The 26,646-nt window shown below is 44.4% G+C and overlaps 1 protein-coding gene across 6 annotated transcripts in view; it reads right to left on the reverse strand.

Annotated features, from left to right (window-relative positions):
* rnf216 (ring finger protein 216) overlaps window positions 1-26,646 on the reverse strand; it is a 54,725-nt gene that overhangs the window by 11,409 nt on the left and 16,670 nt on the right. For 5 of the 6 annotated variants that reach the window (XM_084329833.1, XM_084329832.1, XM_084329831.1 and 2 more), the window contains exons 9-15: window positions 25,525-25,658; window positions 23,846-23,896; window positions 23,385-23,522; window positions 20,509-20,657; window positions 17,063-17,141; window positions 8,844-8,941; window positions 5,163-5,385 (exon numbers count right to left, since the gene is read on the reverse strand). In XM_084329833.1, coding sequence (XP_084185959.1) covers window positions 5,163-5,385; window positions 8,844-8,941; window positions 17,063-17,141; window positions 20,509-20,657; window positions 23,385-23,522; window positions 23,846-23,896; window positions 25,525-25,658 — 872 coding nt within the window. The remainder of the gene's footprint in view (window positions 1-5,162; window positions 5,386-8,843; window positions 8,942-17,062; window positions 17,142-20,508; window positions 20,658-23,384; window positions 23,523-23,845; window positions 23,897-25,524; window positions 25,659-26,646) is intronic. The other variant, XM_084329834.1, reaches the window with a different exon arrangement.

Raw genomic sequence — 26,646 nt, forward strand, 5'->3', positions numbered from 1 at the left:
GGAAGGTACTTGAGGTTATGAGACTTGGAAAACGTTTTATTCATATGATTAAAGTCCTGTATGCCTCGCCGTCGGCGATAATACCGACAGGCAAAAACTGTTCCACACTTTTTCCAGTCTCCAGATCTTCTAGACAGGGTTGTCCTCTGAGCCCAGGACTATTCGCGCTTTCCCTCGAACCATTGGCCCAATTTATTAGGCAATCAGAGGACATTGTCCCCATAATAATTAATAATACACCACACAAAATTGCTCTCTATGCGGATGACCTACTGATTTTTATGAATGACCCGTCCCAATCAGCCACAAAATTACTGGAAATAATCGACGACTTTGGTAAATTGTCAGGCTTTAAGATTAACTGGAACAAATCAGCCTGCCTACCTCTTAATGAGCTGGCCAAGGCGGTGCAACTACCAGCTGATATCCCCATAGTGGAACATTTTAAATACTTAGGCATAGAGATATTCCCCACACTAAGTCAAACTACTAAATAAAACTTCACGGGTACTTATAATAAAATACACCAGGATCTAGATCAGGGGTCTCAAACTCAATTTACCTGGGGGCCGCTGGAGGTAGAGTCTGGGTGAGGCTGGGCCGCATCAAATATTCCACAAAAAAAGGGTTTCAAGTATTCAAAAAAAAAGTACAACTGATCCAATCTTCTCAATCTTTAGCAATAACATTTCAGAACATGAACAGTTCTTCAGAACATGAACGGTTCTTCAGGCTTCTCAGTCAGAAGTATCTTTTTATTAAAATGGTTTTATTATTATCCTAAAGTAAGTTAATGTAGATGACTCAAAAGTATAATTGCCTGTATTATAAAAAAAATAGGTAAAAACCATATTATGCGTTTATCAATAAATAAATGCCCCAAATTTTTTTATAGATTGGGGGCCCCACATTTTTTTATAGATTGGGGGCCCACAAATTGATTCTTTCATGGGGCCCAGAATCTCCAGCTACGCCCCTGGCTGGGACTCAGGATGAACGCATATTTTTCCGTCCATTCACCTTTGAATTGCAGTTGACTTTTCTTTTACTGACCATCTTTGAAAATGCCATATTTTTCTGCTGGCTGCCTGCTGGCGAAAATAGGCTAATAGCTACATTTATCTCACAGAGATAAAACTGGGAGTGAGTTTACTGTAGATGCGCTGCCAACTCTGCTCCGACTTGAACTGAAAGAGAGAGACGACATGCAGTCCGTGAAGACCCGCCCTACTCCCCTACTCTGCCTCTGATTCGCAGACTGTGGGTGAGGGGGAAAAACGCTGACGGGACGCGTATGTGATTGGACCAGACTCGTACACAGACAGACAGTGGCGTATGCAGAGCACTGCTCGCAGAGGAGAGAGATAGCGAGGATGCATTTGCTTCCACTTTACTTGATATATCACTCCGGAATCAAGTTTCAACCAAGTCACTAACACAACGTTGCTGTCATGAGCCTGCGCTATGGTAGCCTACAAGTGATAATAAATAAAACTTCCAACTCTCGCGCAACGACTCTGCAAACAGTTGCGCGCGGGCCGCATTAACAATAAACTTTGATGTCCAGTAGGGGGCCGCAAAATATCATCCTGCGGGCCACATTGGCCCGCGAGTTTGAGACCCCTGATCTAGATAGATGGTCGTCCCTTCCTAACTCTTTACAGGCCCGGGCTTCCATAATCAAAATGAACGTCCTACCTAGGATACATTTTGTTAGCTCAATGCTCCCCCTGCCCCCTCCAATAGACCAGTGGTTCCCAAAGTCAGGGTCGCGACCCAAAGGTGGGCCGCGAGCAGCCACGGGTGGGCCGTGAGATGATTTAAATTTTTTTTTTTTAATTTAAAAAATTTAAAAAAAATCTTTTTTTTATTTTAATTTTTTAATTTTAATTTAAATTTTATTTTGTCAGGCCACTGAACTTAGAAGCAGGCCAGGACAGTGTTTCTAGTTGTATTCTAAAATTCTATTCTATTGTATTCTAAAATGTGACTATATGGTTTTATATTAATAATAAATAAACAAAAACGAAAAATCTACTTATTTCAACGAACATTTCAAACTAAATAACAGATTATGCACATAAAACGCTGAAAACAACCGAAGCAACAATAGTATTTTAATGAGGCTATTATTATTATCATTATTATTTTGCAACAAGTTAGCCCTCTCATAAATAGCACATATAAATGAATAACTAACTTGAACTAACTTAATAGGATTGAAGTGATATTTGGCTTAAAAAAATCGGTCGCCTGGCAAAAAAAAAAAAAAAAAAGCCTGACGATGTGCATTGGGCCGCGGCTCTCTGACGCCTTATTTTCTGGGCCCTGGCCTGAAAGTTTGGGAACCCCTGCAATAGACCACTGGCGCAAGGTACAATCGATGATATCTAAGTTTATCTGGAATAACAAACGCCCGAGAATCAAAAGAGCTACCACTCAACGTAGGAAACAAGATGGGGGCCTCGCAATCCCTGATTTTAAGCTTTATTTCTGGTCCTTTTCACTGAGACCTCTGATGTGCTGGCTAGACCCTGTAGATGCTGTATCTTGGCGCTCCTTAGAAGCGGCGGCGGTCTCACCGCTAAGATTACAGGATGTAGTATACTCCACTATACCCATTTCAAAATGCCAACTAAGATATGGACCGATCATAACTCACGTGATCCAAACATGGCGTAATGTACAGAAGTCGTGTGCGGTTAAATGCCCATGGCACCTGGACTCTCCAATTTTTTATAACCAGCAACTACTTGTTGGGCACAAACCGGTTAGTATTCCTCAATGGCAAAGGAGGGGAGTTCATACTCTGGGGGATATCTATGATAAGAACGGCCTTCGAGCGTTTCAAGACTTAAAAGAATTTTATGATCTTCCCGGTGAGTCCTTCTTTCTTTCCCTGAGGGCGCATGGCGTGCCGTGGGTTCAAGCTTTGCACCTACACCCTTTCCTCAGGCTCATAGTGGACAGGACAGCCTCCAGAGGGTTTGTCTCAGACTTTTATACGCTCTTGATTCAATCCACGTATAAAAATGTATCATTGGATACAATCTGGCGTGGGGATATCCCAGAGTTGGACCCAGAGTTTGACTGGGATGAGGTTTGGACAAATGTGGCATTGTCCTCCCGCAACCCCAATCACGAGCAAATTAATTTTAATTATATTCATAGGACCTATCTTACACCTAGGAAGCTATTTGCTATGGGACTGGTAACCGACTCTCTGTGCACTTTGTGCTCTCAAAGGGCCACTGGCACTTATATGCATATGTATTGGGATTGCCCACCAGTAGCCCGCTTCTGGAGGTCAATAACGGACAAACTTTCAGATCTATGTGGCTTAACAATCCCATTCACAGCTGTTACACTACTCCTGAACGATATAACAACACTAACCGCGTCCATACAAGAAAAAAGGGTTATCCTAGCAGGCTTCACAGCAGCGAAGAAGCTGATAGCATTGAGATGGAAGGAGCCTGAGAAGCTCAGTGATTAACTGGTCCCTAACACTGATGGATGTGATTTACCTTGAGATATCCACGGCGCGGGTGATTGGGGTGGGACAGGCTGGGATTGAACTGTGGGTTGCAGCAGCTGAAAGGGTCAGAACCGCCGTGTGCGGCTGAGCGGGGTTGGGGTGCTTGTCCGGGGGAGTCCGGCGGTCTCGTGGGAGGGGGAGGAGGAAATGTCTTGTTTGTCTTGTCTTTTGTGTTGTCCTCCTTAACTTTAACTGGGGGGATTTTATTGGGGGGGAGCTATTTTGCTATTTCTTCACTATTTGGGCACTTTTACACGGTTCCTGAGAGTCTATGGAACACCTCTGTAGGTTTTAGTTTTTCAAAAAAGGTTCATCGTTTTGTATTTCTAGTCAAGTACTCAAAAGCAGCATTTTTCTACCTCAAGATCTTAAGCCGTTTTGAGGCTGGGCTCCAACCACTGTGTGGCCTGGTGGCAATTGCCACATTGTTATGCAGCTGAGAAATCTCTGACATCACTGATATGCACATTTTATGCACATGACTCAGTTCGGTGAGGGTGAATATTGTGAGGGGAATTGAAAGAATGCGCCAATATGAGAATTAGAGACATAAGTCTTATTAATATAGATCCACACGGCCGGGAAACGGTGCTGAATACTGGGAAAGGCCATTTATAAGATAGTACCCCTTTAAAATTTAAAATGTTGTACTCTGTTTTTGTAATTTGTTATTTCTGTTATTATTGTTGAGGTCATCTCCCTGTGAAGTTCTGTGTATTATTATTATGGTTATTGTGTTGTCTTGTTTTCATGTAAAATAATAATAAAAAAAATGATAAAAAAAAATGAATTGGCTCTTGTCATAGTGTACCGTGATGATCTTGGTGAAGTGTATTTAGTTAGGTCTTGGTTAGGTTCGGCTAGTAGTATTGGAGTTAGTCTAAATGAAGTTAGTCTTCTAAATCAACTGAGGTAACATGATGTTTTCCCTCATAGTTTATTTAACGTCCATTGCTAGTAAGAGGGATATATTTAATAATGTGTTGTAACTAGGTGGCCCTGCCCCCTCGTCCGCCCTGGATAAACGTATTGGTTCATTCGTTGGCAAAGTCTCTATAGTTTTTGGCCAGTTCTGGTACCTCTGCAGTGCTACTGGAGCAGGTCCAACCGACTAGCTGCTCAGGGACTAATTGCTGCTTTTTGGCACCAGGAACACTATGGCCCGATTACTGTGAGCTGGGCAACCATGGAGGCTGTTCTAGGAACACTATGGCCTAATTACTGTGAGCTGGGCTACCATGGAGCCTGTTCTAGGAACACTATGGCCTAATTACTGTGAGCTGGGGTACCATGGAGCCCGTTCTAGGAACACTATGGCCTAATTACTGTGAGCTGGGGTACCATGGAGCCCGCTCTAGGAACACTATGGCAAGGTCACTGTGGGCTGGGCTACCACAGATTTTGCTTACCACAACTGTCTTAACCTCTTCGCGTGCACCGGGACGTATATATCTCCACGAGCACTTGCGCGCACGTCACGGCACATGCGGTCTACCGGCTCGGGCTGCATTTTTCGCCGAACATATGTTTGTGCGTACCGTGGGGTCACTCCAGAGTGTGTGTGTGTGTTTGAGCGTACCGTGGGGTCACTCCAGAGTGTGTGTGTGTGTGTGTTTGAGCGTACCGTGGGGTCACTCCAGAGTGAGCACTTGCGGCAGTGCCTACAGGGGGCGCCGGGGGAGCGGGCATGCTGGCAGAAGTGGTTGTAGCCGTTGATGGGCTCTCTGCAGAGGTAGCACATGAAGCCTCCGCAGCGGCACGACATGCGGTTACAGCCCTCTGACTTCACCAGACCCATCCCGCACTTCACACACTTCCTCACCCGAGCCGCCGTCATCCGCTCCTCACTGAGAGAGAGAGGGGCATTTTAGAGGTGGAATGGGAGAATGATAAGAGGTAAGATAGATTGATATAAAGAGATAAAAGAAATTGATATAAAGAGGGAGAACAGAAGGAGGAGGATATCAGAGAGAGAGAAAGATAGACAGATAAAGATAGTTAGATAGATAAAGAATAGTGCCATATAACCGATTGGCAATGGCGAGAAGAAAGAAATTGAGAGACAAATGTTTAATTCCTGTTGCAATGTCAGCTAATACCAACAACTGGGAAGAAACAAACATGGGTCCAAACCGTTCCATAGCAACAGAATTCCAGTTAAAGCGCCTATTAGGACCAAAACAAACGTATTTAGTCCAGTTGCCTAACAGTTCAATCAACCCCTGGAGTTACCCGCTGGTTCATCTGGGGAGGTGAGAACACCCCCAATTGAGTTTTTAAGTTATAAATAGCTAAATAACGTGCAATCACATGCATTATTAAATAGACAGTAGTACATGATTAATCACCAGCAGTGATTCAAATGCCAACCTGGTAACATTTGTGCAAGTCAAAGTGGAGATGATGAAGATTGTTTATTCACATATATTCATTAAGATTCTAAATTTTGTCAAATAAAACAGCTAGGGTGCGGGATGACATGGTTTGTTTGCCAATTGTCGTCATCAATTGTCCTCAAAACAGCCCCATACAATCCATCTCTGGGCTGAACCAGAATGGTCTGAATGGATCTGTGCTGCTTCTTTTCTGTTAGGTCTTGCAAGCATCTCTACCAGTCAGCTTCCCGTCTCTTTCAGCACCAGGAAGTAAGACAAGCTACAGTATGGACAGCTCAAAACAGGAAGTACTGCCAAGCGGCCTGCTGGGACACAGGAAACAGCCGGACAATTTGCTTCCTGGACTGTTGTCTGGGAAAAGGCGTTGTTTACCAAGCAAGCGTCCTCTCTGGTGAGGGTATAGCAGGTCAGCAGCAGCAGGGGGTCGTTTAGAAGATGGCTGGTGGCCCCAATGCCTTCACAATAAAAACACACTGAATGTGTCTAAATAGCGACTGAACACAACAAACTCTGATGCAAAGTATTCATTTTGAATGTTACTTGTCCTTTCGGACAAGTTATGTTTTTTGTAGGTTTTTATTGATTTTTTCTACTGGGCAGTCCGGTAGAGAGAGAGGAGGAATGGGAGATAGACCGGAGAAGACATTCGGCAAAGATCGCCGGGTCCGGGAGTCGAACCCGGGTCGGCCGTGTTGCACCGTAGTGCTGTATGCGGTGCGCCACTCGGGCGCCCCCAAAGTATTCATTTTGAAGGACTATCTTCATCTGGGTATGGCATCCTTATGTTTTGATATGTTATCTGTGGCAAGGAACCCCATTGATCCAGGTGTGCGTTTTCTCTTTAACATCTTAGGCCCGAGCCCCATCTTCTGAAAATCTTCCTAAAATACATATCTAAGTAAATAGAAGATTGCTCCACTTCTACAAGGTCCATTTGCATGTTCTTGGTATCTAGGGACATCTAAGGATCTCATGGAATGTATTCCCAGTGTCAGGAATATTGTGTCTATTACTAGGTATTAGGGCTGACCCCTATTAATCGACTAATCGGTCGAAAGGAGCCGTAGTCGACTGGCCAACCTCTTAGTCGAATATAAAAAAAAATATATATATATATATATATATTTTTATATATATATATATATATTTTTTTTTATCATTCTTTCCAAAAGAAAAGAGGCCTAGAAGCGTGGCTAACGCTAATGGCACGCATACCAGAGGCTAACTGCCTATGAAAACAGGCACAGAGGCACTGAAAGAGGATTTCATCTAATGAACACACTAGACTAGACAAATATCAAGATGTATCCATCAGTGGACCAATTGCATGCTTTTGCAGAGGACAAGAAGCCTTCAGTCGACTCCTTCATACATTAAGCACCCCCACAGCCCAAATGGAATGATTAAAAAAAATATATATAATTATTTTTATTTTTTTTTGTCAACCAATAGTCGACTAACGGCAAATCTTTGCCAATCCTAGTCGACCATCCAAATCCTTAGTCGGGGACAGCCCTACTAGGTATGCTTAAATTGTGATGAAACAAACGGAGAATATGAATTATGATATTTCTTTGAATCTTTGACGGTGAATAACACCATGCTAAAAATGACCAGACATGAAAAACTGCCACTGAGCTCGTTCAGTACCTTCTTGAGATCACATATAAAAAATCTAAGGAAATGAATAAAGGGAAGATGATTAAACAGAAGGTTTTGTAGATACAGTACCGAATTCTGCCATGCAATTTGAAATATTATTATAGAATATGAGGCCTATAAATTACCTTATTATAGCCAACTCGCACATCTATGGATCGGGCCAAATCTCCTCTTTAAAATGGCAGAGTTAAATTTGGATTTAGTATCACCAGTGCATCGAGAATGAAGAATGAAATCTACTGTATGTACAGTTAGATTCTTAGAATGGATATGGCTCTGCCATTTTGGATCGGATTTCAACACAGATGGTTGCTAAATGTTCACAGAAGGTAGACACACTAACGGTGCTCCAATCTATGCCAATAACGTTCAGTTTTGGGTAGGGGTGTAAAGGTACACGTATCCGTACCGGTATGAGGAGATGCTGCAATCATCCTATCCATTTGTCTCACATATTTAAGACCATGATACATACGCAACTTTTGAGACTGGGCAATATGGCTCAGGGGACCCAAGGCTTCTGGTTCAGGGCACCAAAGGCTTCTGGGTTCAGGGGACCAAAGGCTTCTGGTTCAGGGGACCAAAGGCTTCTGGTTCAGGGGACCAAAGGCTTCTGGTTCAGGGGACCAAAGGCTTCTGGTTCAGGGGACCAAAGGCTTCTGGTTCAGGGGACCAATGGCCTCTGGTTCAGGGGACCAAAGGCTTCTGGTTCAGGGGACCAAAGGCTTCTGGTTCAGGGGACCAAAGGCTTCTGGTTCAGGGGACCAAAGGCTTCTGGTTCAGGGGACCAATGGCCTCTGGTTCAGGGGACCAAAGGCTTCTGGTTCAGGGGACCAATGGCTAATGGTTCAGGGGTCCAAAGGCTGATGATTCAGGGGACCAAAGGCTTCTGGTTCAGGGGACCAAATGCTTCTGGTTCAGGGGACCAATGGCCTCTGGTTCAGGGGACCAAAGGCTTCTGGTTCAGGGGACCAAAGGCTTCTGGTTCAGGGGACCAATGGCCTCTGGTTCAGGGGACCAAAGGCTTCTGGTTCAGGGGACCAATGGCTAATGGTTCAGGGGGACAAAGGCTGATGATTCAGGGGACAAAGGCTGAGGATTCAGGGGACAAAGGCTGAGGATTCAGGGGACAAAGGCTGAGGATTCAGGGGACAACAGCTGAGGATTCAGGGGACAACGGCTGAGGATTTAGGGGAGGTCATGGTGCAGACAGAGAGCTACTGGACCATGTTTCTGTCAGTACTTACAAGAGCACCCTCATGCGGATCTCGTCTTTCTCCAGGACCTGCTCACATGTCTTCCCACTATGCTCTTTCCACTGGACATGGCACTTCCTACAGCTCTCCTATAGATGAGAGAGAAAGAGGTAGACACGGGTCAGAAAAAGAGGTAGAGTGGTAGACATGGATCAGAAAGAGAGTGTGGTAGACAGGCATGCGTTCTTCATGGGACGGGGGTGCACTACGTGCAAGCCCAGATAAGTACTCGCTATTTGCATATCAATAGCGCTGGTCGTCAGGTGTGTTAAATACGACCGGCGCTATTGATATGCAAATAGCGACATTAGGTGCGTGCAATCCCAGTTGATTTCAGGAACGCACCACTGGTGGTAGACATGGATCAGAAAGAGAGTGTGGTAGACATGGATCAGAGAGAGAGTGTGTCATTCCTGGCTTGTCAATCATGTATACAAATTATTATTATAATAAAAAAATAAAAAGATATTATTATTATTGGCCATTTATCACAGATACCGGTAGTTTCCCTCCCCATCCAAAGACACAAGTCCAACATCCGTACCTCCTTCCACACTATGAGATCTGCTAAAGCACCAAGCCAGATCCAGACACCTGCAGACAGAACATATCCATATCGTTCTAATTCTATGCTGCTGGTGCTACCACTGCAGACTGACAAAGACACGACTAGGTGTGGCTCTGTGTGTATGTGTATATACGCGCTAATGCGCGTGTGTGGCTGCAGCAGGAGTGGGATTCGTTCATCACTGACTGCTCGGTTGCCTAGTAACAGCAACTCCATCCTCCCACTGTCTCAGTCATGCCGGGCCCAGGACGCTTTGCCCCTCGGCTGAAGGACATGGAGGATAGACAGTTAAAGCTACGACTGGCAGAGAGCAAAACACACACACATGCAAACATGTATACGTGCATGCGCAGTGCACGACCACACAGTCTTACTGCTATGGCTGATAAAGCTTAGAGGCGCGCGCACACACACACATCTATGGTGTTCCAAACAAACACATGCACAACCACAGCAATCTTCACTGCTACGGATGGACATACAAAACACAAATCACACACACATAAATGGGAAGTGCACTCAAACATGGGCAGTTTCTCTCTCACTTTCCCTCTCACACACATGGTGCATTCTTTATCCAGGAGTTTCCTGTGCAGCTAAGCCTAGGCTAAGTGGTGTTGTCATAAATATTTCACCTGCTCATCTAATATTCACGAGTGTGGCATATAACAGCTGATGATGCGGTGCAGAATGATCCACGTCTCCATGGCAACCTTCAGCCGGACCCCTGACCCAGGAAGGAAACACTGATGTCAGAATCACGCCCTTCACATCCTGTGGCCCACTTACTTCATCCCCTAAGTGTGTGTGCGCGAGTGTATATTTCCTTTAGTTCCGTCAACTAGCATACGCTTTGGGCTCTTAAACTACTAATTGCACATTCACTGGATACAGAGTGGAGTGCTCTTGCAACCCAAACGTGTGCCTTTTCATAGTGTGCTGTGCACAAGGTCAGCTACAGGATAGTCAACTAGTGGGTTGCCGATGAGTTTCCCCTGTGTTCCCCTGGCATTTAGAAATGCATAGTTTACAGTAAGGTACCAGTGCTGCACTGTTTTCCTGGTGAGAGACTCAACACAACAACCAGCAGGGAACAAACATGGTGCTGTCAGAACACATCTATGAATGAATGATCATTGCATTTATATATAGCACTTTCTATTTTTGGAGAAATGGTCTCCTTCACTACTATTGGGTAGCGTAGCACCCAACCTTGGGCTACGCAGGCTCAATGGCTGCCATACATCTGTACAATACACAATGGCTGAAAGGCACAGGAGACAAGAATTGATATGAACCAATTAAGGAGGAGGAGGGATGATTAGGTGGCCTTGATGTCAGTGATGATCTTCTGATCATGAGTCTGGAGCTCTACCCATGTAGCCACGCTGCATGTATGACGAGGAAGCAGCACTCCCGGCTCTCAACCAACTGCCATATGCAGGGGGAATAATATAACTAACTTGTCTCAAACCGCCCTCTTTTCTTGAACCTCCAATCACAACCCTTGCCTCCCTCGGACAAACATGGATCAAGAAAAGAGGGTGGGGTTTGAGATTAGTCAATATATATATGTAGTACAAATGATCTTTTCCCCTACTCTGAATTCACACAGCTAGCTCAGAACAGCAATAAAGTTGGGGAGATTCAATTCAGCGAAGAGGGGCGGAGCCTGGTCACAGCGGAGCCGTGATCCTCCGCTATGACAAGTTTACTACGATGTCCACTTCCAGCAGAGTGTGGAGAGAGCGGACGCCAATCAGAGAATTATCGCTCAGAATCAGGAGATAGAATGCTTTTAACTGTATTTCCTTCTTTTTTCTAAAACTAAACGAATATAATGAACATGGTTTGGTTTTTCAGGTTAACTGCAAATACCCAGTTTGGAGTTGGCTGCATTAATTGACCCATCTCAAGCCCCACCCTCTTTTCTTGATCCTCCAATCCCAACTGTTGCTTCCTGAGTGCAAGCAACAGTTGGGATTGGAGGATCAAGAAAAGAGGGTGGGGCTTGAGGTCAATTATGTCTTGTTGATGTTGATGGAACGCCAGGGTTCACTGGACTGGGGGGGAACCCTGAGACAACGTGTTGCAGTTACTCAGGCTGGGCGCTCAGGCTGCAGAGGACATGGTGGGAAGAAGAAGGATAAAATAATTCAGGGGTACAGTTTTAAGTAAAATATCAAACATTTATTTTTCTCTTTTTTTTTCTCCTAAAGAAAAAAATCTTGCAGCATATTTTAAGTTTTTCTTTTTTATATTAAAGTATATTTAGTTTTTAAGAATTGTAAAGGATAGGCAAAAATAAGCATGTGCTTCAGCCTATTCCTTTTTTCGGTCATTGAGTTTGGATTTTGTGTGCGAGCTTACTTTAAATATGTACGTGATTTTTTCTTTTCCTTTTGAAAGTCCACACGTGTGTTTTTGATTTATCTGTAAACAAGACCGAAAATGAACTATTCATCATCATCATCAAGAACCCTCCCTCTGGTCTAGTCTGGAGCTTTATGACAAACTCCTGCTCTTTTACCGGCTTTGATTATCTGACCACCGCTGGGTGTGTGAGCAGAGGGGTGAAAAATCAAGACCACGCCGTAAGGGAGGGAGGGAGGGAGAGGAGAGAAAGAGGGAGAGAGAAAGAGAGAGGGAGAGAGAGAGAGAGAGAGAGAGAGAGAAAGAGAGATGGAAAGAGAGACGGAGAGAGAGACACAGGGATAGATAGGAGAGAGGAGAGAAAGAGGGAGAGAGAAAGAGAGAAAGGGGGACACACTGGGAGAGAGAGAGAAAGGGGGACACACTGGGAGAGGTGAACAAGAGAGGGGAGAGAAAGAGAGAGAGAGAACACAAAGACAGAGGGAAATAATGAGGAGAGGAGGCAGAGAGAAGGGGAGGGGAGGATCAAAAGACATGGTGCAAGATCACCATCTAGTGGCAACCTAGAGACCAGGAAGAGAACAGACGTGTGTGTGTGTGTGTGTGTGTGTGTGTGTGTGTGTGTGTGTGTGGCAGGGACTGGCTGGACTAGCAGCAGGTGAAGAATAAAGAAACACACCTGCAAACCTCCCAGCGCTCTTATAGCACAGCTAAAAATACAGCCTGTGATGTCACAGAGTAAACCCCGCCCCCCGCCTGAACAAGAGTACACCTGTGACCAGGTGTGGCCCGTGAGACACTGGAATGTCTCGAGTTGAATAAACAGGAAGAACGCTTTCGACGGGCCGAATGGGATCAAAGGTCACAGAGATGGTTTTACAGAAGAAGAGGAATGTACAAGGCCTCAGGCCAGCTGTGCACCTGCGGCAGTAGAGGACAACTCCCAATGGTGTCTGCAACAATGTCAATCTAACCACATCACCACGCAGTACTACTATACAAATATTCCAGTCATTCTCTCTCCATTCATATTCCCCATCCCGTCTTTAACACACCTCTATTTTCATTCATGACACTCCTTCCCCTTTCCCTGCACCATACTCCACTCCACTCCTCTCCTCTCCTCTCTCTCCCCTTCTTCCTCCATACCTCCCCTTTCCTCTATCTCTCGCCCTCTCTCGCTCTTCTCTCATGGTGCAGGGCTGCTGCAGCCCTTATAAGGCAGCAGAAGCTGTTTGCAGAGCTTCTGATTGGGGGGGCTGGAGAGTGTGTGTGTGTGTGTGTGTTTTTTAAGGGGAGGCGGCTGTTGCCGCAATCAAATCTACTTTCAGAACACAGGGTCTGGTCAAAGCAGAGAGAGGGAAAGAAAACGAACGTTTGCATGAAATCACGTCATAGGGCATCAGACAGCATGTCTCTGCTGCAGGTTGCATGATATGAGGAGGATTGATGAACAGATGAGGATCCGATGACTGACACAAAACACATGAAGAGCTCACGCACGCACACATGTATGCATATGGTTACTTGCTACTTTCTTGTTTTGTAAAGTGCATTGCAACTATGTATGAAATGTGCGATATAAATTAAGTTTGACAGATTTGATGTGAATGCACATATAAACACACATAAAACAAACATATGAATGCCATTCATCTATAAAGCCGGGGGTCAGAGAGCCTATATTCTAGAAGCTCTCGTTCTGTACTGCGAGGGGTTCATCACACACAGGCCAGGAACAAGCCTCATAACGACATGTGGAATACATTAGCCTGGGTGTAGTTGTGCGTGCATGCGTTTAGGTCAGACAGAACAGAGGGAAGACGGAGAGAGAGACAGAGAAACAAAGAGAGACAGAGAGACAGATAGAGTGGAGGGAGGGAGAATAATCTGGGTCAAACATGATCTGAACCACATTTGAAACGGAGGGGGAAGCCTGTGCAGCCAATCGGGGAGCAGTGTGAGGGCAGCGGGGGGAGGGGGGGGTCCGACCAACGAGGGGGCAGTATGAGGGGATGGTGGGCGAGGCTGACGAAGTGTGTCAGTTACATAACGACACCCCTCCCCACTGTACAACAACTGTCTTAGTGTGTGTGTGTGTGTGTATGCACGCATCAAGTGTTGATGTGAGTGAAGGAGAAAGAAAGAGCGAAAGAAGGAAGGAAGAGGACGTGGTGAGCCGAGGGTGTTCTCTCTAGCAGCAGCTGCTCTGCTCTCCTGGCTGTTATCTGACTCGCTGAAGGGAACTTCCACTACAGATATTCTAGCCAAACACACAGCGTTACACAAACGCATGTCACAAGGAAAACGTGCGAGATTAGAAATCAAGAGAGTAGCAACACGTAGCAACGCGCACATCCAACAGACATGAACCCAGTGGTAGTAAACTAAATTAAATAAAAGCCTGCACACTAAAAAAGAACTCCGTCTCATTTGAGCAGGAGATTTTCGGTATGCAGACTATTTCTACCACTAGACGATTAGAAAGCAGCTCATCATAATCCAGATTCTATAAAAAGGGGAAGTAGAGCTACCTAAGCTCTCTGCTGGCTCTTTAGTCAAACACTTGCCAATATTAAAGCACAATGGTGCATTGTACAGTTCAACACTATATGATGACAGTTATTTCAACAAATAGGCTAATTGAAACTAGGGGTGGGCAGTATGGCCTAATTTATATCATGGTATATTTCACATATTTTACGGTAACAGTATATATCACAGTATATTAGTTTTTCTTATAATAATAATGATAGTTTCTTTAAATTTTCTTTATAAAGTGGTTCCAAGTGGTCTGCCATGTGCACAATCTGCCAATTTCACATTCTAATTATCTCTCTCTAAACACAACAAATCTCTCTAATGTTACCAGACGACATTTTACACAGACACACAGCGATCATCGACTACACACAGCGATCATCCATGAGTTAACACTGCTGCTCATCACACAAGACTTGCTAATGCATAATGTTAGCTAACTAGAGAAATACAGCGAGCCTGCCTGATGATATTTCTCATCATTAGTAGCAACACTTGTAAAACGGACTGAAACTCATGTCCACAGTACAGACTCCAGGTGGAGATTGTGAAAATTATGACGCAGACGCGCTTCCAAAACAAAGGCATGTGCAGTGCATCAATATTGTTTCATCTTCTGACAATCTGACAATGGAGCCAAGTAAACACTATATGCAAGTAAACACTATATGCCCACAACGATGGGACTTATAATTGACCAAACTCATGTCACCACACAGCACAAACGCCCACTAGCTGTGGAACTTAGTGATGCTCGTCATTATTGATCATCAACACTACTAAGAGAATGGCAATAGAAAGTGTGTCCATTGTCTGAAACAGCCCACAAAACCAGTCCTTTGATAATCGCCAGCCTGCCGTTGATTCTTCTGACTTTGCGCTTCACGTGCGCTCGGAAAGCTAACCAACTCTTCTTCTTCTGCATTGGGAACAGGAGCTCCCGCATCGCGCTCGCAGCCATCTGTTTCAGAAAGCATGCGTTTGTTTGTTTACATCAATGTTTACATTGCACTACTCGCATGTAGCCAATATGGGGACAACTTTGTCTTTTTCCATAAACTAGTTTATTATATTTTAATGGCAGTGCGCAGTTCACTAGCTTTGTGTGTTACGTTTGTAAATATGAAAAAGCCTAAAAGTAGCCTTCTACCGGTACATCCAGTAGTCAAATATCTACAGATTTCTACCAGTATATCGCCCGCTTCTAATTTAAACTAAATGTTATAGGCTCAAGCATGAGGCCACTACCTAGTTCTGTAGTTGTGAGAGGCCTGGTTAGAGGGCAGAAGGTTGGTCATACAACTGGGAAGTATTCAACACATTCAAAGGTACATCTGGAGCATGTGTGTGTGTGTGTGTGTGTGTGTGTCTGTGTCTGTGTCTGTGTCTGTGTCTGTGTGTGTGTGTGTGTGTGTGTAAAATGGAGTGCAGCTGTGTCTAGTGTTGTTGTGGAGTCATCAAGTCATGAACCTCTGGCTCCACCTACAGGTCACTGCAGTGAACTACAGCAGGATTTTACAGGGCTATCTTATTCGCCTCTACTTCCTCAATAACCCTAAACTGTTGGTCACATATCAGCACCATGACATGCACGCACAGACACCTATGAGTCAGCTCTGGCAGGGTGCTTATGAGAACACATTTTGTTTGCCTTGCCGGGAATCTAGAAATGGGTTGTGTGTGTAAGTGAGAGAATGTTGTTGTTGATGAGTGTGTGAGTGTGTGAGTGTGAGTGTGAGTGTGAGTGTGAGTGTGAGTGTGAGTGTGTGTGTGTGTGTGTGTGTGTGAGTGAGTGTTGTTGATGAGTGTGTGTGTGTGTGTGTGTGTGTGTGTGTGTGTGTGTGTGTGTGTGTGTGTGTGTGTGTGTGTGTGTGTGTGGTGTGTGTGGGTGTGTGTGTGTGTGTGTGTGTGTGTGTGTAAGTGAGTGAGTGAGTGAGTGAGTGAGTGAGTGAGTGAGTGAGTGAGTGAGTGAGTGAGTGAGTGAGTGAGTGAGTGAGTGAGTGAGTGAGTGAGTGAGTGAGTGAGTGGAGAGAAAAGAGTTTCAGAGTTTGTGTGCGTGTACAAAGGACTTGAGGTGGTTCTTGTTTGTAGAAATGGGGTGAAATTCATTCTTACATTATTAACATTGACCAGAGACCGTAAACACAGGAATGCTTGTACCAGGCCTGGCTAATAGTTTCTAGTATGTTTGATGAAACAGAGCCTCCCCCTGCATTCCCCAGATAGAGGGAGGAAAGGATAGAGATAAAAACCAAAAGAGAGAGAAGAGTTGATGACCTCTCCAGATGAGAGTTGCTTCACCGTCTCCATACAAATGTTCAACGTCTTATCAGTCTGTCTCGCTCCAACACTGTCTCTACACTTCTGTAGAAGTAGATGGTGTGACACACACACACACAACTAGTTTTGCATTATGTCTGGGATTTAACCGTCTTGACAACTTGACTGCGACTATACATCCCTATTCCTACCAATGAAGAGGGAGAGTAGAGGGGTTTGTGGTGGAAATATATAAAAGCATAGTTATATGAATGTCTGACATCATATGATGACACGTAGGGCTGATTCCAATGCTTCAAAATCAAACCATGCCAAAAGAAATGTTTTTTCATTCATTAATTTTGAAAATCAGTTATTCTCAGACAAGGACATTCACATGGCTATCTGCAAGCGAGTGAGTGAGTGTTCCTGGCACCCCGTGATGTGTGTGTGTGTGTGTTGGACTGACCTTGCGACAGCGAGGATTGGGACAGCTAAACAAGGACATGCCCTTGTCCAACAACGCTGGGAAGTTGCAGAATGGACACCTGGAAGGAGAGAAAGAAGGAAGAGAAAACATGGAGGTCAATGTGTCAGAGACTCCACACATACACTAATAGACTAGAGTCGGGGGCGACAGTGGCTCAGGAGGTAGAGCAGTCGTCAATTCCCGCTCCTCCCGGGCAGCGTGTCGAAGTGTCCTTGAGCAAGACACTTAACCCCTAATTGCTCCTGGCACCTTGCATGGTTGCCTCTGCCGTCGATGGGTAAAATGTGAGGAACAAATTGTAAAGCACTTTGTATAAAAGCGCTATATAAATGCAGCCATTTACCACTTGGTTATTAAGTTCTTAATGGCAACCATGTTGGCTGCACAATCTTGCTCCATGGCCATTGCTAGGCAACATATGATGCTATGCTGACTGGGTTTTGGTCATCTCACCATGACAGCATTATGCCACTTGTTAGTCACATAATGAAACGTTCTCTAGAGCTCTGGAGAGGAGGCAGCAACATAGGCAAACATACAGCCATGTCATTCCCTGACCTAACCAGAACCCCAAGATACTGTAGCTTCTTTAACTTGTGTTCTCACAACAAATACTTGTCTTATCAGTTGTGGGGACATTTGCTCACATGGGTAGGAAAACAAGGGCACATGCACACACACCTTTATTTATTCTCGAAAAGACAATTGAGGTCACCCTCATTTTCAATGTCGTCGACTTTACAGACATTTCAATGCACATATTTCTACAATATAACAATAATAAAAAATAAAAAAAATGTATCCACTTTTTCTCCCATCCCGATTTCATATTGCCAATTCTCCCCTCCCCTGTCTTGAACGTTGCTAGACTATGCCTCCCACTGGTCGGCTGTAGTGAGGATAGAAGCCTTGCATCACGTGTCCCCTCCGGTACACGATGAGGCAGCCTGTCGCATCTTTTCACCAGACAAGCAGACTCTCAGTGGCGAGGAGTAACGCGTGGGAGGCTCACGCTGCCCCTGATACTTCCTGTCTCTGCTGTACAGGCATCACCCAACCGATCTGTAGGAGTCGCTGTCCACAACGTCCAATCCCCACCCATCGACTTTCCACCCGCTACCTCTGCCAATTGAGATAGTATGACGACTGGCCCAAGCCGGAGGCAACGCTGACTCGGGGAGTCGAGACCGGAGTCTCTTGCATTGGTGACTAGCGCAATCTCCGCTACCCAGCCGCTACAATAATAAATATTAATAACTATATATAATTTTTTTTTTCACACATGGACAGCAGTCCAGAGTGCCCCACAGCAATTAGTATAAAATGAACATGGGCATAAAATCAGCACACAATTGACAGAATAAAAAACAATGCATAACTTGCAGACATAAGAATAGGTATAAAAGACAATAAAAGTAGTGCAATGTAAACGTGCAGACTTAACACATTGACCGCCGGGGGTTGTGCCCATCTTTGTACCCTCTCTGCCACCTTTTTACCTTCTTTGCAGGGCTATAACTTTTTTAATTGTATTGCTATATTGACATTACTATGGCCCATTCAACATCGATTATCTATCGTTCAGGATGTGGGAACGTTATACTTTTTCATTCATACATTGTTGTGTTAATACCTTCGAGAATATAAGTATGCTTTTAAGCTTTTCTGCTGTAATTCCAAAAACCGCTAGTTATAGGCCCAAACGCATATGATAGATTATCGATTGGCGTTTCTTTCCCATACACGCTATATTAAAAAAATTCAAATGTATATGATCGGTATACATTATGCTTCATCGTGCGTGGAGGAAAGGGTGGGGGGGGGGACGTTTATAATTCCTTGATCATCAGTAACGGCTTTATGTAGTATGGGTGGATATATTGATCAGACTGATTGCAAACAAGGAAACGCACAATCGGGCTGAAAATAACGTTAGTGTCCTCTTACTGTGGGCCGATGAGACTGGCGGAAAAAGATCCCAATTATTCGACGCCGATCACCTACATCCATTTCCGGTTTGTATGGCGCAATAAACGCCGAAATCATATTGATTATTGCGTTATGGCAGCGATCCATATGTACTATAGTGTCCGTCAGGAGTCCCGTAGCGAGATGTGACTGCCGGAGGAATTTCCTCGATGCACCGATGACACTTCCGGTTTTTGCGAGAGTGTAACTCGCCCGACCATCCACCAGGCGGCGGTATTGAGCCGTTGCGTCACATCTAGGGTCCCGCTGGAGTCCGGAGGTTGACTGGATGAATTATGAATGCCATGGCGAAAAAATGAAATATTGATCTAAAAACGCTGTACAGCGATGTTGGCGGTCAACGCATGGCGGGCAATAACGCTGAAAAGCGATTTTGGCGACCAATGTGTTAACACTTTCTCTGCCACGCTTATATCCATCAATGTTTGATCACTGCCAGCACTGTAAGTCTATGGAGATGTTTACCTTCTTTGCAGGGCTATAACTTTTTAAATTGTATTGCTAAATTGACATTACTATGGCCCATTCAACATCGATTATCTATCGTTCAGGATGTAGGAACGTTTTCATTTTTCATTCACACATTCATACGAAATGTGGTACGGGTCGTTTATAATTCCGTGATCGTCGTTAAATGATTTATGTAGTATGGGTGATATATAGATCAGAGCAGTTTGTATGGATAATAATAAACAAACAGGCTGAAACTCACATCAGTCTCCTCTTACCGTTGGGCGATCAGAGTGGAGCAAACAGATCCCAGTTATGTGTGGGGATCGAGGCGATCCAGTTCCGGTTTGTATAATACTAATACATGCCCAAATCATGTGGATTATTGAGTTATGGCAACGATCCATATCCACGGTGTGTGTCTTGAGTCCCGCGACGATAAACGAGTGGCCGGACGGAATTAGGGGACGGACCGAGCTCCAACGAGCATATCCGGTTTGGCAACTCGCCGATCAGCCACCAGGTGGCAGTATTGAAGCTTTGCAGAGTTGTGCTGAGTCCCACAGCATCAGACAATCCTCCGTGAGTGAAATATGAATACCGTGGCGAAAATATGAAATATAATCAGAATAACGTCGTACGCTGTGATCTGGCAAAATTCGCATGAACTTGAAACCTGTCTTAAGCCGTTTCCGGCGGAGAAAGTGTTAAGAATAGGCATAAAATAAGTACAATGACGCTCGAAGGCATGTGAACCCCCCCCCCCCCCCCTCCCCCGGAACAGTCAGTCCCCCAAACACCCCACACATCAATCCCTACCAGATCCCCATCCAAGACACCCCTGCCGATAAAGCATGTCATGACCGAAGGAAAACACCAACAGCCCGTGCACCACTCACACCGCCATGCACGGCGACGGGAATGCCACCCGCGCGAAGGGATGTGAACCCCCCCGGAACAGTCAGTCCCCCACACACACTTCTTACCTCACAAGCTCATCAGCGCAGGTAGCAGCCACAGCCTCTTCAGCCTGTCTCTCATAGTATTTGCACAGAATGTTCTCTGGCAGGACCTTCTCCAGCTCACACACTGGGTACGAACATGGACAGCCCCCCTCCATGCAGCTGAGCTCCGACTGAAACACACACACACACACACACACACACACACACACACACACGGTTGTTAGTCAAAGATGATCACATGCAACACAGTGAATAGTGCATTCAAAGCTCCATACCGTTTCCTGACCATCTTAGGAAGACTTAGGAAACCTCCCAAAGAAATCTCCTGCAGAATATGTTTAATTTATTCACTGTATAAGGTTGTGTTAAATGTGCCATCCCCCTAATCTCATACATGGACAGCGCAAGCTCCTGGGTTCCTCAGATTACCCATTGACCATGTTCACACAGTGGCCATTTTGCTCTTATGTCATGCTCAGGATGGGATTGCTTTCCATCCTGTTCCCACCCAAGGGAAAGGAATCCCATCCTGAGCATGACTTAAGAGCAAAATGGCGACCGTGTGAATATGGTAAATTCCAACCCCTAGCAACACTTGTCAATCAAACCCAGGGAGACTATATTAGGACTAGACTGATGTAAGATATTTTTATATCTGGGAGCTGAAATGTATCTGGGAGCTGAAATCTCAATAAGCCATTTTTGTCTCATACAAATAAATAGCATTATGCTTAAAATAGATATATGGCACGTTCCATGAGAACGTGGAACATCAATATATCTGTGGCACTTTTGCCGATAAAGACATATGAATGAATGAATGAATGAATGATCTTTATTGTCATTGTCACAATGTTACAACGTAATTTTAAATGCAGCCCTAGGTGCTGGCAGTCACACAGTCCTAGATAATAAAAACAGTCCCACCACCTCCTAATAGACAGTCTCCTCCCCACCGCATGTATATATTCCCTCCCCGCCGAATGTATATTTCTCTCCCACCCACCCACCCCCTCCTAATGTACAGTCCCCTCCCCATCATATGTATATACTCTGTCAGGATCTAGGGGTAACAGTACAGTACTGTATACCGTAATTCCTCTAATAGTAACCCCGGCTTGTATTTGTTTCAACTGTAGCGGATACCAGGCTTGTATTAGGAGGAGGCATGTATAAGAGAGAGGCCTATATTTCTAATTTTCAAACAGATCATAATGAATAAATCAACATTTTGTGTCAGTTTGAACCCAGTAAAATGTACTGGGTTCATTTATTGAAACCAAGTACTGTATGAAATACGGTAGTAAACAGTGCAATTACAGGTGGTCAAAAAAAGTAAAGTAAAATAGTGCAATCACAATACTGGTATAATAATAATAACTTCGTTTTATACAATTCTGAGGTAGGCTTACTCTCTTGGTAAACATTAACACCATACCATTATATGGTATTTACTGCACAGCCAGGCCAGCATATAACAACAATAACAAAATATATTGCCTATGGTAAATCCGTTGAGGGAAATACCGTAATTCCTCTAATATACATGAAACCCGGCTTGTATTAGGAGGCCGGCTTATAATTGCTTAGCTCAACAGCGCACCCGGTCATTAATAGAGACCCGGTTTTTAATTGAATACCGGTTACTATTAGAGGAATTACGGTATTTGAATACCGTTTATGTCACAAATGTATCAGTACTAAATACCTATATGTCCCTATGCCATAAATGTCATGTATGTTGTGTATGTCATAAATGTCTATATGAATTGAAAATGGGGGACCCTGATGGAAACAAGACGAACGTCTTTCTCAGGTCTGCATTCCCTTAACAATTGTGTGTATTGAGCCGTACTGTATTGTACCCATTCTGCAATCTGTTAAATAAAGTTTTCATTCATTCATTCCTAAAACACAGTATTAAAATAATAAAAACAAGCGTAAGACATAGACATAAACAGGGGGGGTATAAAAGAAAATTGCACTATTACCTTAGTGTTGTGTGTGTGTGCGTGGGGGGGGGGGGGGGGGGGCCTGATATCGGTGGAAAATATATACTGACTGATATATGTACCCGTCTAGCCCTAGTCTGCATGTGTGGACTGTACCCGTCTAGCCCTAGTCTGCATGTGGACTGTACCCGTCTAGCCCTAGTCTGCATGTGTGGACTGTACCCGTCTAGCCCTAGTCTGCATGTGTGGACTGTACCCGTCTAGCCCTAGTCTGCATGTGTGGACTGTACCCGTCTAGCCCTAGTCTGCATGTGTGAACTGTACCCGTCTAGCCCTAGTCTGCATGTGTGGACTGTACCCGTCTAGCCCTAGTCTGCATGTGTGGACTGTACCCGTCTAGCCCTAGTCTGCATGTGTGGACTGTACCCGTCTAGCCCTAGTCTGCATGTGTGGACTGTACCCGTCTAGCCCTAGTCTGCATGTGTGGACTGTACCCGTCTAGCCCTAGTCTGCATGTGTGGACTGTACCCGTCTAGCCCTAGTCTGCATGTGTGGACTGTACCCGTCTAGCCCTAGTCTGCATGTGTGGACTGTACCCATCTGGCCCTAGTCTGCATGTGTGGACTGTACCCGTCTAGCCCTAGTCTGCATGTGTGGACTGTACCCGTCTAGCCCTAGTCTGCATGTGTGAACTGTACCCGCATAGCCCTAGTCTGCATGTGTGAACTGTACCTGTCTAGCCCTAGTCTGCATGTGTGGACTGTACCTGTCTAGCCCTAGTCTGCATGTGTGGACTGTACCCGTCTAGCCCTAGTCTGCATGTGGACTGTACCCGTCTAGCCCTAGTCTGCATGTGTGGACTGTACCCGTCTAGCCCTAGTCTGCATGTGTGGACTGTACCCGTCTAGCCCTAGTCTGCATGTACCTGTACTGTATGTACTGTACCTGTCCAGAGCCGAACACAGCCTCCTGTGCGTACTTCACCAGGCACTCTTGACAGAAGAGATGGCCGTCAGAACACTGGGTCATCTTCTCAAATGCAAACTCCCCGTAACAGCATCCACACTCAATCAACTGACCGTCCTGGAGAGACAAGATCATATACACAAACACATCCGAACACATCACTGACCCCTGATGTACTGTTTCATACATGAACATTTAGAGAACTGAATAGTATAATGATTATGTAACAATGGCTACTGGCCATTGAAAGCAATGGGGTTATAGACTTTATGTGCACCTCGAAGGGTTAATAAATAACTATCAATTGGCCATCATGGAAAGGCAAAGGTACACAAATGTCACACAAACTTTTTCTCAGGGGAACCAGATTTCCAAAATATTTTTCCACATGACCCAGAGCAGGTTTAGCTGTTTTGACATGTTTGTGAGGTGTTGCCTACCCTTATATACTCATCCTCGTTGACCTGGAGAGCTAGCAGGAAGTCCTCATGCTTGGGAGGGAGAGGAACATACATACATATAAACAAACAGATAGACAAGAGAGAAACAGACAGACAGAGAAATGAGAATGTTAACCAAGAGTAAACAGAGCACTTAGCGGATTGAACAGGACAGTGTGCCTAGATATGAACATTTCATAGTATGATTATCTTGACTGACGTCATCTCAATTCACTGTATTATGTCTGTATTTATGAAGAGAAGCGGACTATCTTCCAATAGACAGCAGTTACTTCATGGTGTTTTGATAATGTACACTCCTGCCAGAGGATCACTGACTGAATATCAATACTGAAAGTGAGCCATCAGGTACAAGAGCCGTTCTCTCCATCTTTATAGTTGGGAACTTGAGACAAAACAGACGAGTGGTTTACTTACTGTATTCTATGTATTTATGGTATGGCAATGATTAACTCCACCACAGTGTAGTCAGTGCATAGAGGCAATGACCTTGCATGCTGATGAATAGTTGTCTTCATTTGCATAGTGACTAGACTTGATATTTCAAAATATCTTTAATGTGAATATTACGTTTCTCTCCCATAATAGGTCTTCTATTATATAATTTAATAATGTTGACATAAAATAACTTAATATGTTGACTCGTAAAAATTGCATCTCTACTATGCTACTGCTATTATATGATGTGCATGCTAGCTAGAGCAGCCTAGTTAGCTTGTTGGCCTAAGACCTGCTGTGGTGGCATCATGTGGTACCAAAGTCTGTCTCTGATGTGACTTTTAACCTGATAACTGTAATGTATTGTAGAAATGTATGAATGTATTACTAATTTACTATTAATTAAGCCATTTAGAAATAATGAAAATAAATGAGAATTACACATTCTTTTTGGCAGGGACAGTCTCCTGGTCTCCTGAAGTGTAGACGTGGCCTTGGATTAAACTCCCTCTGTTTCCCAAAGCAGTCTATCACGAGGTGAACACCTCCCTGGTCACTCCCAGGGAGGGGGAGGTCAGAGATACACCAGATGGTACTGTGTGTGCTGGGTTGGGCTTGATTCACATTCAATCAATTTAAAAAATTTGCAGTCTCCATATAAGACTGCCGATTCCAAGTTATTTTGTAAATATGTTGGATAGGACGGCCTGCTGGTGCCAAATGTTTTTCAGTATTTGAACTTGGAAGAAAATACACTACCTGGGTTGACTGAACTGAAGGTGAATTGCCCAAATTGACCATGACGTTACAATACAAACACGACGTGGAGGTGAGTTAGCTAATCAAAATAAATAGGGATTTTTTTTTATATTTTACTTTTCATATTTCACTAAAACAAGTTCTAGGTGTAGATTGATTTTACCATCTGTATAACCAAAAAGAAAAAAAACACGCTCCAAGTTAGCAATGTACATACTGTAGCTCAAAGTACCTTTTGTTGTTTTCAATGAGAACAAGTGGCATTAGCCCCTTCTCACATGACGGTAATACGCATTGTGTCATAAAGAAACAGGACACTTGCCCTCCAATACGGACATAGTGTATAGGTAGTAAAGGAGCAATGGTCCCTGTAGCATGGCCATTAATGAGGCTAATGGAAGTGATTGACAAGAACATGTTTGTCTGTATGTGTGTTTGTTGGTGGGCGTGCGGTGGGGTACCTCTGCCCACTCCTTGGCTTTCTGCTGGTAGAAGGTGACCTCCTTCTGAACAGAAGCTTCCAGAGACCCGTAGGTTTTGCAGTAGCGACGGTCGTTCTCCAGGAAAAACATCTTCCTGGTAACCTTCACTGAGCCTGCGGCACAGAGAGGAAAAACAAGAGGAGTGAATGTGACCTGGCCTGTTAGTGTGAATGTGAGCTGGCCCGTTAGTGTGAATGTAAGCGGGCCCGTTAGTGTGAGCAGCCCTACTTTGTCTATATACACTGGCGAAAAGTGATTCTAATACAACAAAATGTATCACAATTCCACCAATGCTTATATAATTAAATATTACACCAAAAAAAAAATAAAAAAAAAAAGTTTGTTACAACAAGCACAATGTCCAAAACTGGATCCAACAGGATGTTGAGCTGTAGCTGAAATTCACCATTTCCCTCAAATCACTGCTTTAAAAATAATGGTAGGGAATTGCGGTGTGGGTCGGTCAGAGAATCTTCTAAACACACTGAAAGAATATGTAAATGCATCTACTGGACACAAACACCTTCCAAGTCTGATGAGTAAGATGAGTGTTAGGGGCGGGGTAAAGATATTTAAAAAATAATGATATCTTCTATTAAAAATTTTCAAATTCCAAATGTTTTTCTTTTTCAGTATAGTAATACGGTTGACCTTAGAACTAGCATAAATTGTTAGCTTACTAATTCATAATAATAATAATAGATTGGATTTATATAGCGCTCTTCTCTGACTGACTGTTGCTCTGACTCAGAGCGCTTCAGAGTCCATTATTCGTTCATACACAGTCATACCGGTGGTGGTAAGCTACAATTGCAGCCAGAGCTGCCCTGAGGCAGACTCACGGAAGCGTGGCGAATAATCAACGCCTACGGCCCCTACGGCCCCTCCGACCACCACCAACATTCATTCACATGCATACACATTCATACGAGGCAAGTAGGTTAAGTGTCTTGCCCAAGGACACAACGGCAATGGGATGGACATGGGCTTGAGCGGGATTCGAACCACCAACCCTTCGATCATTGGACGCCTCGCTCTACCCCTGAGCCACGCCGCCCCACATACACATTGCCAAGGTTAGCCAAGCAGAAAAACACACTA

Source organism: Notolepis coatsorum, assembly GCF_963971535.1.
Source record: "Notolepis coatsorum genome assembly, chromosome: 14".
In the NCBI taxonomy this organism is placed as follows: Eukaryota; Metazoa; Chordata; class Actinopteri; order Aulopiformes; family Paralepididae; genus Notolepis; species Notolepis coatsorum.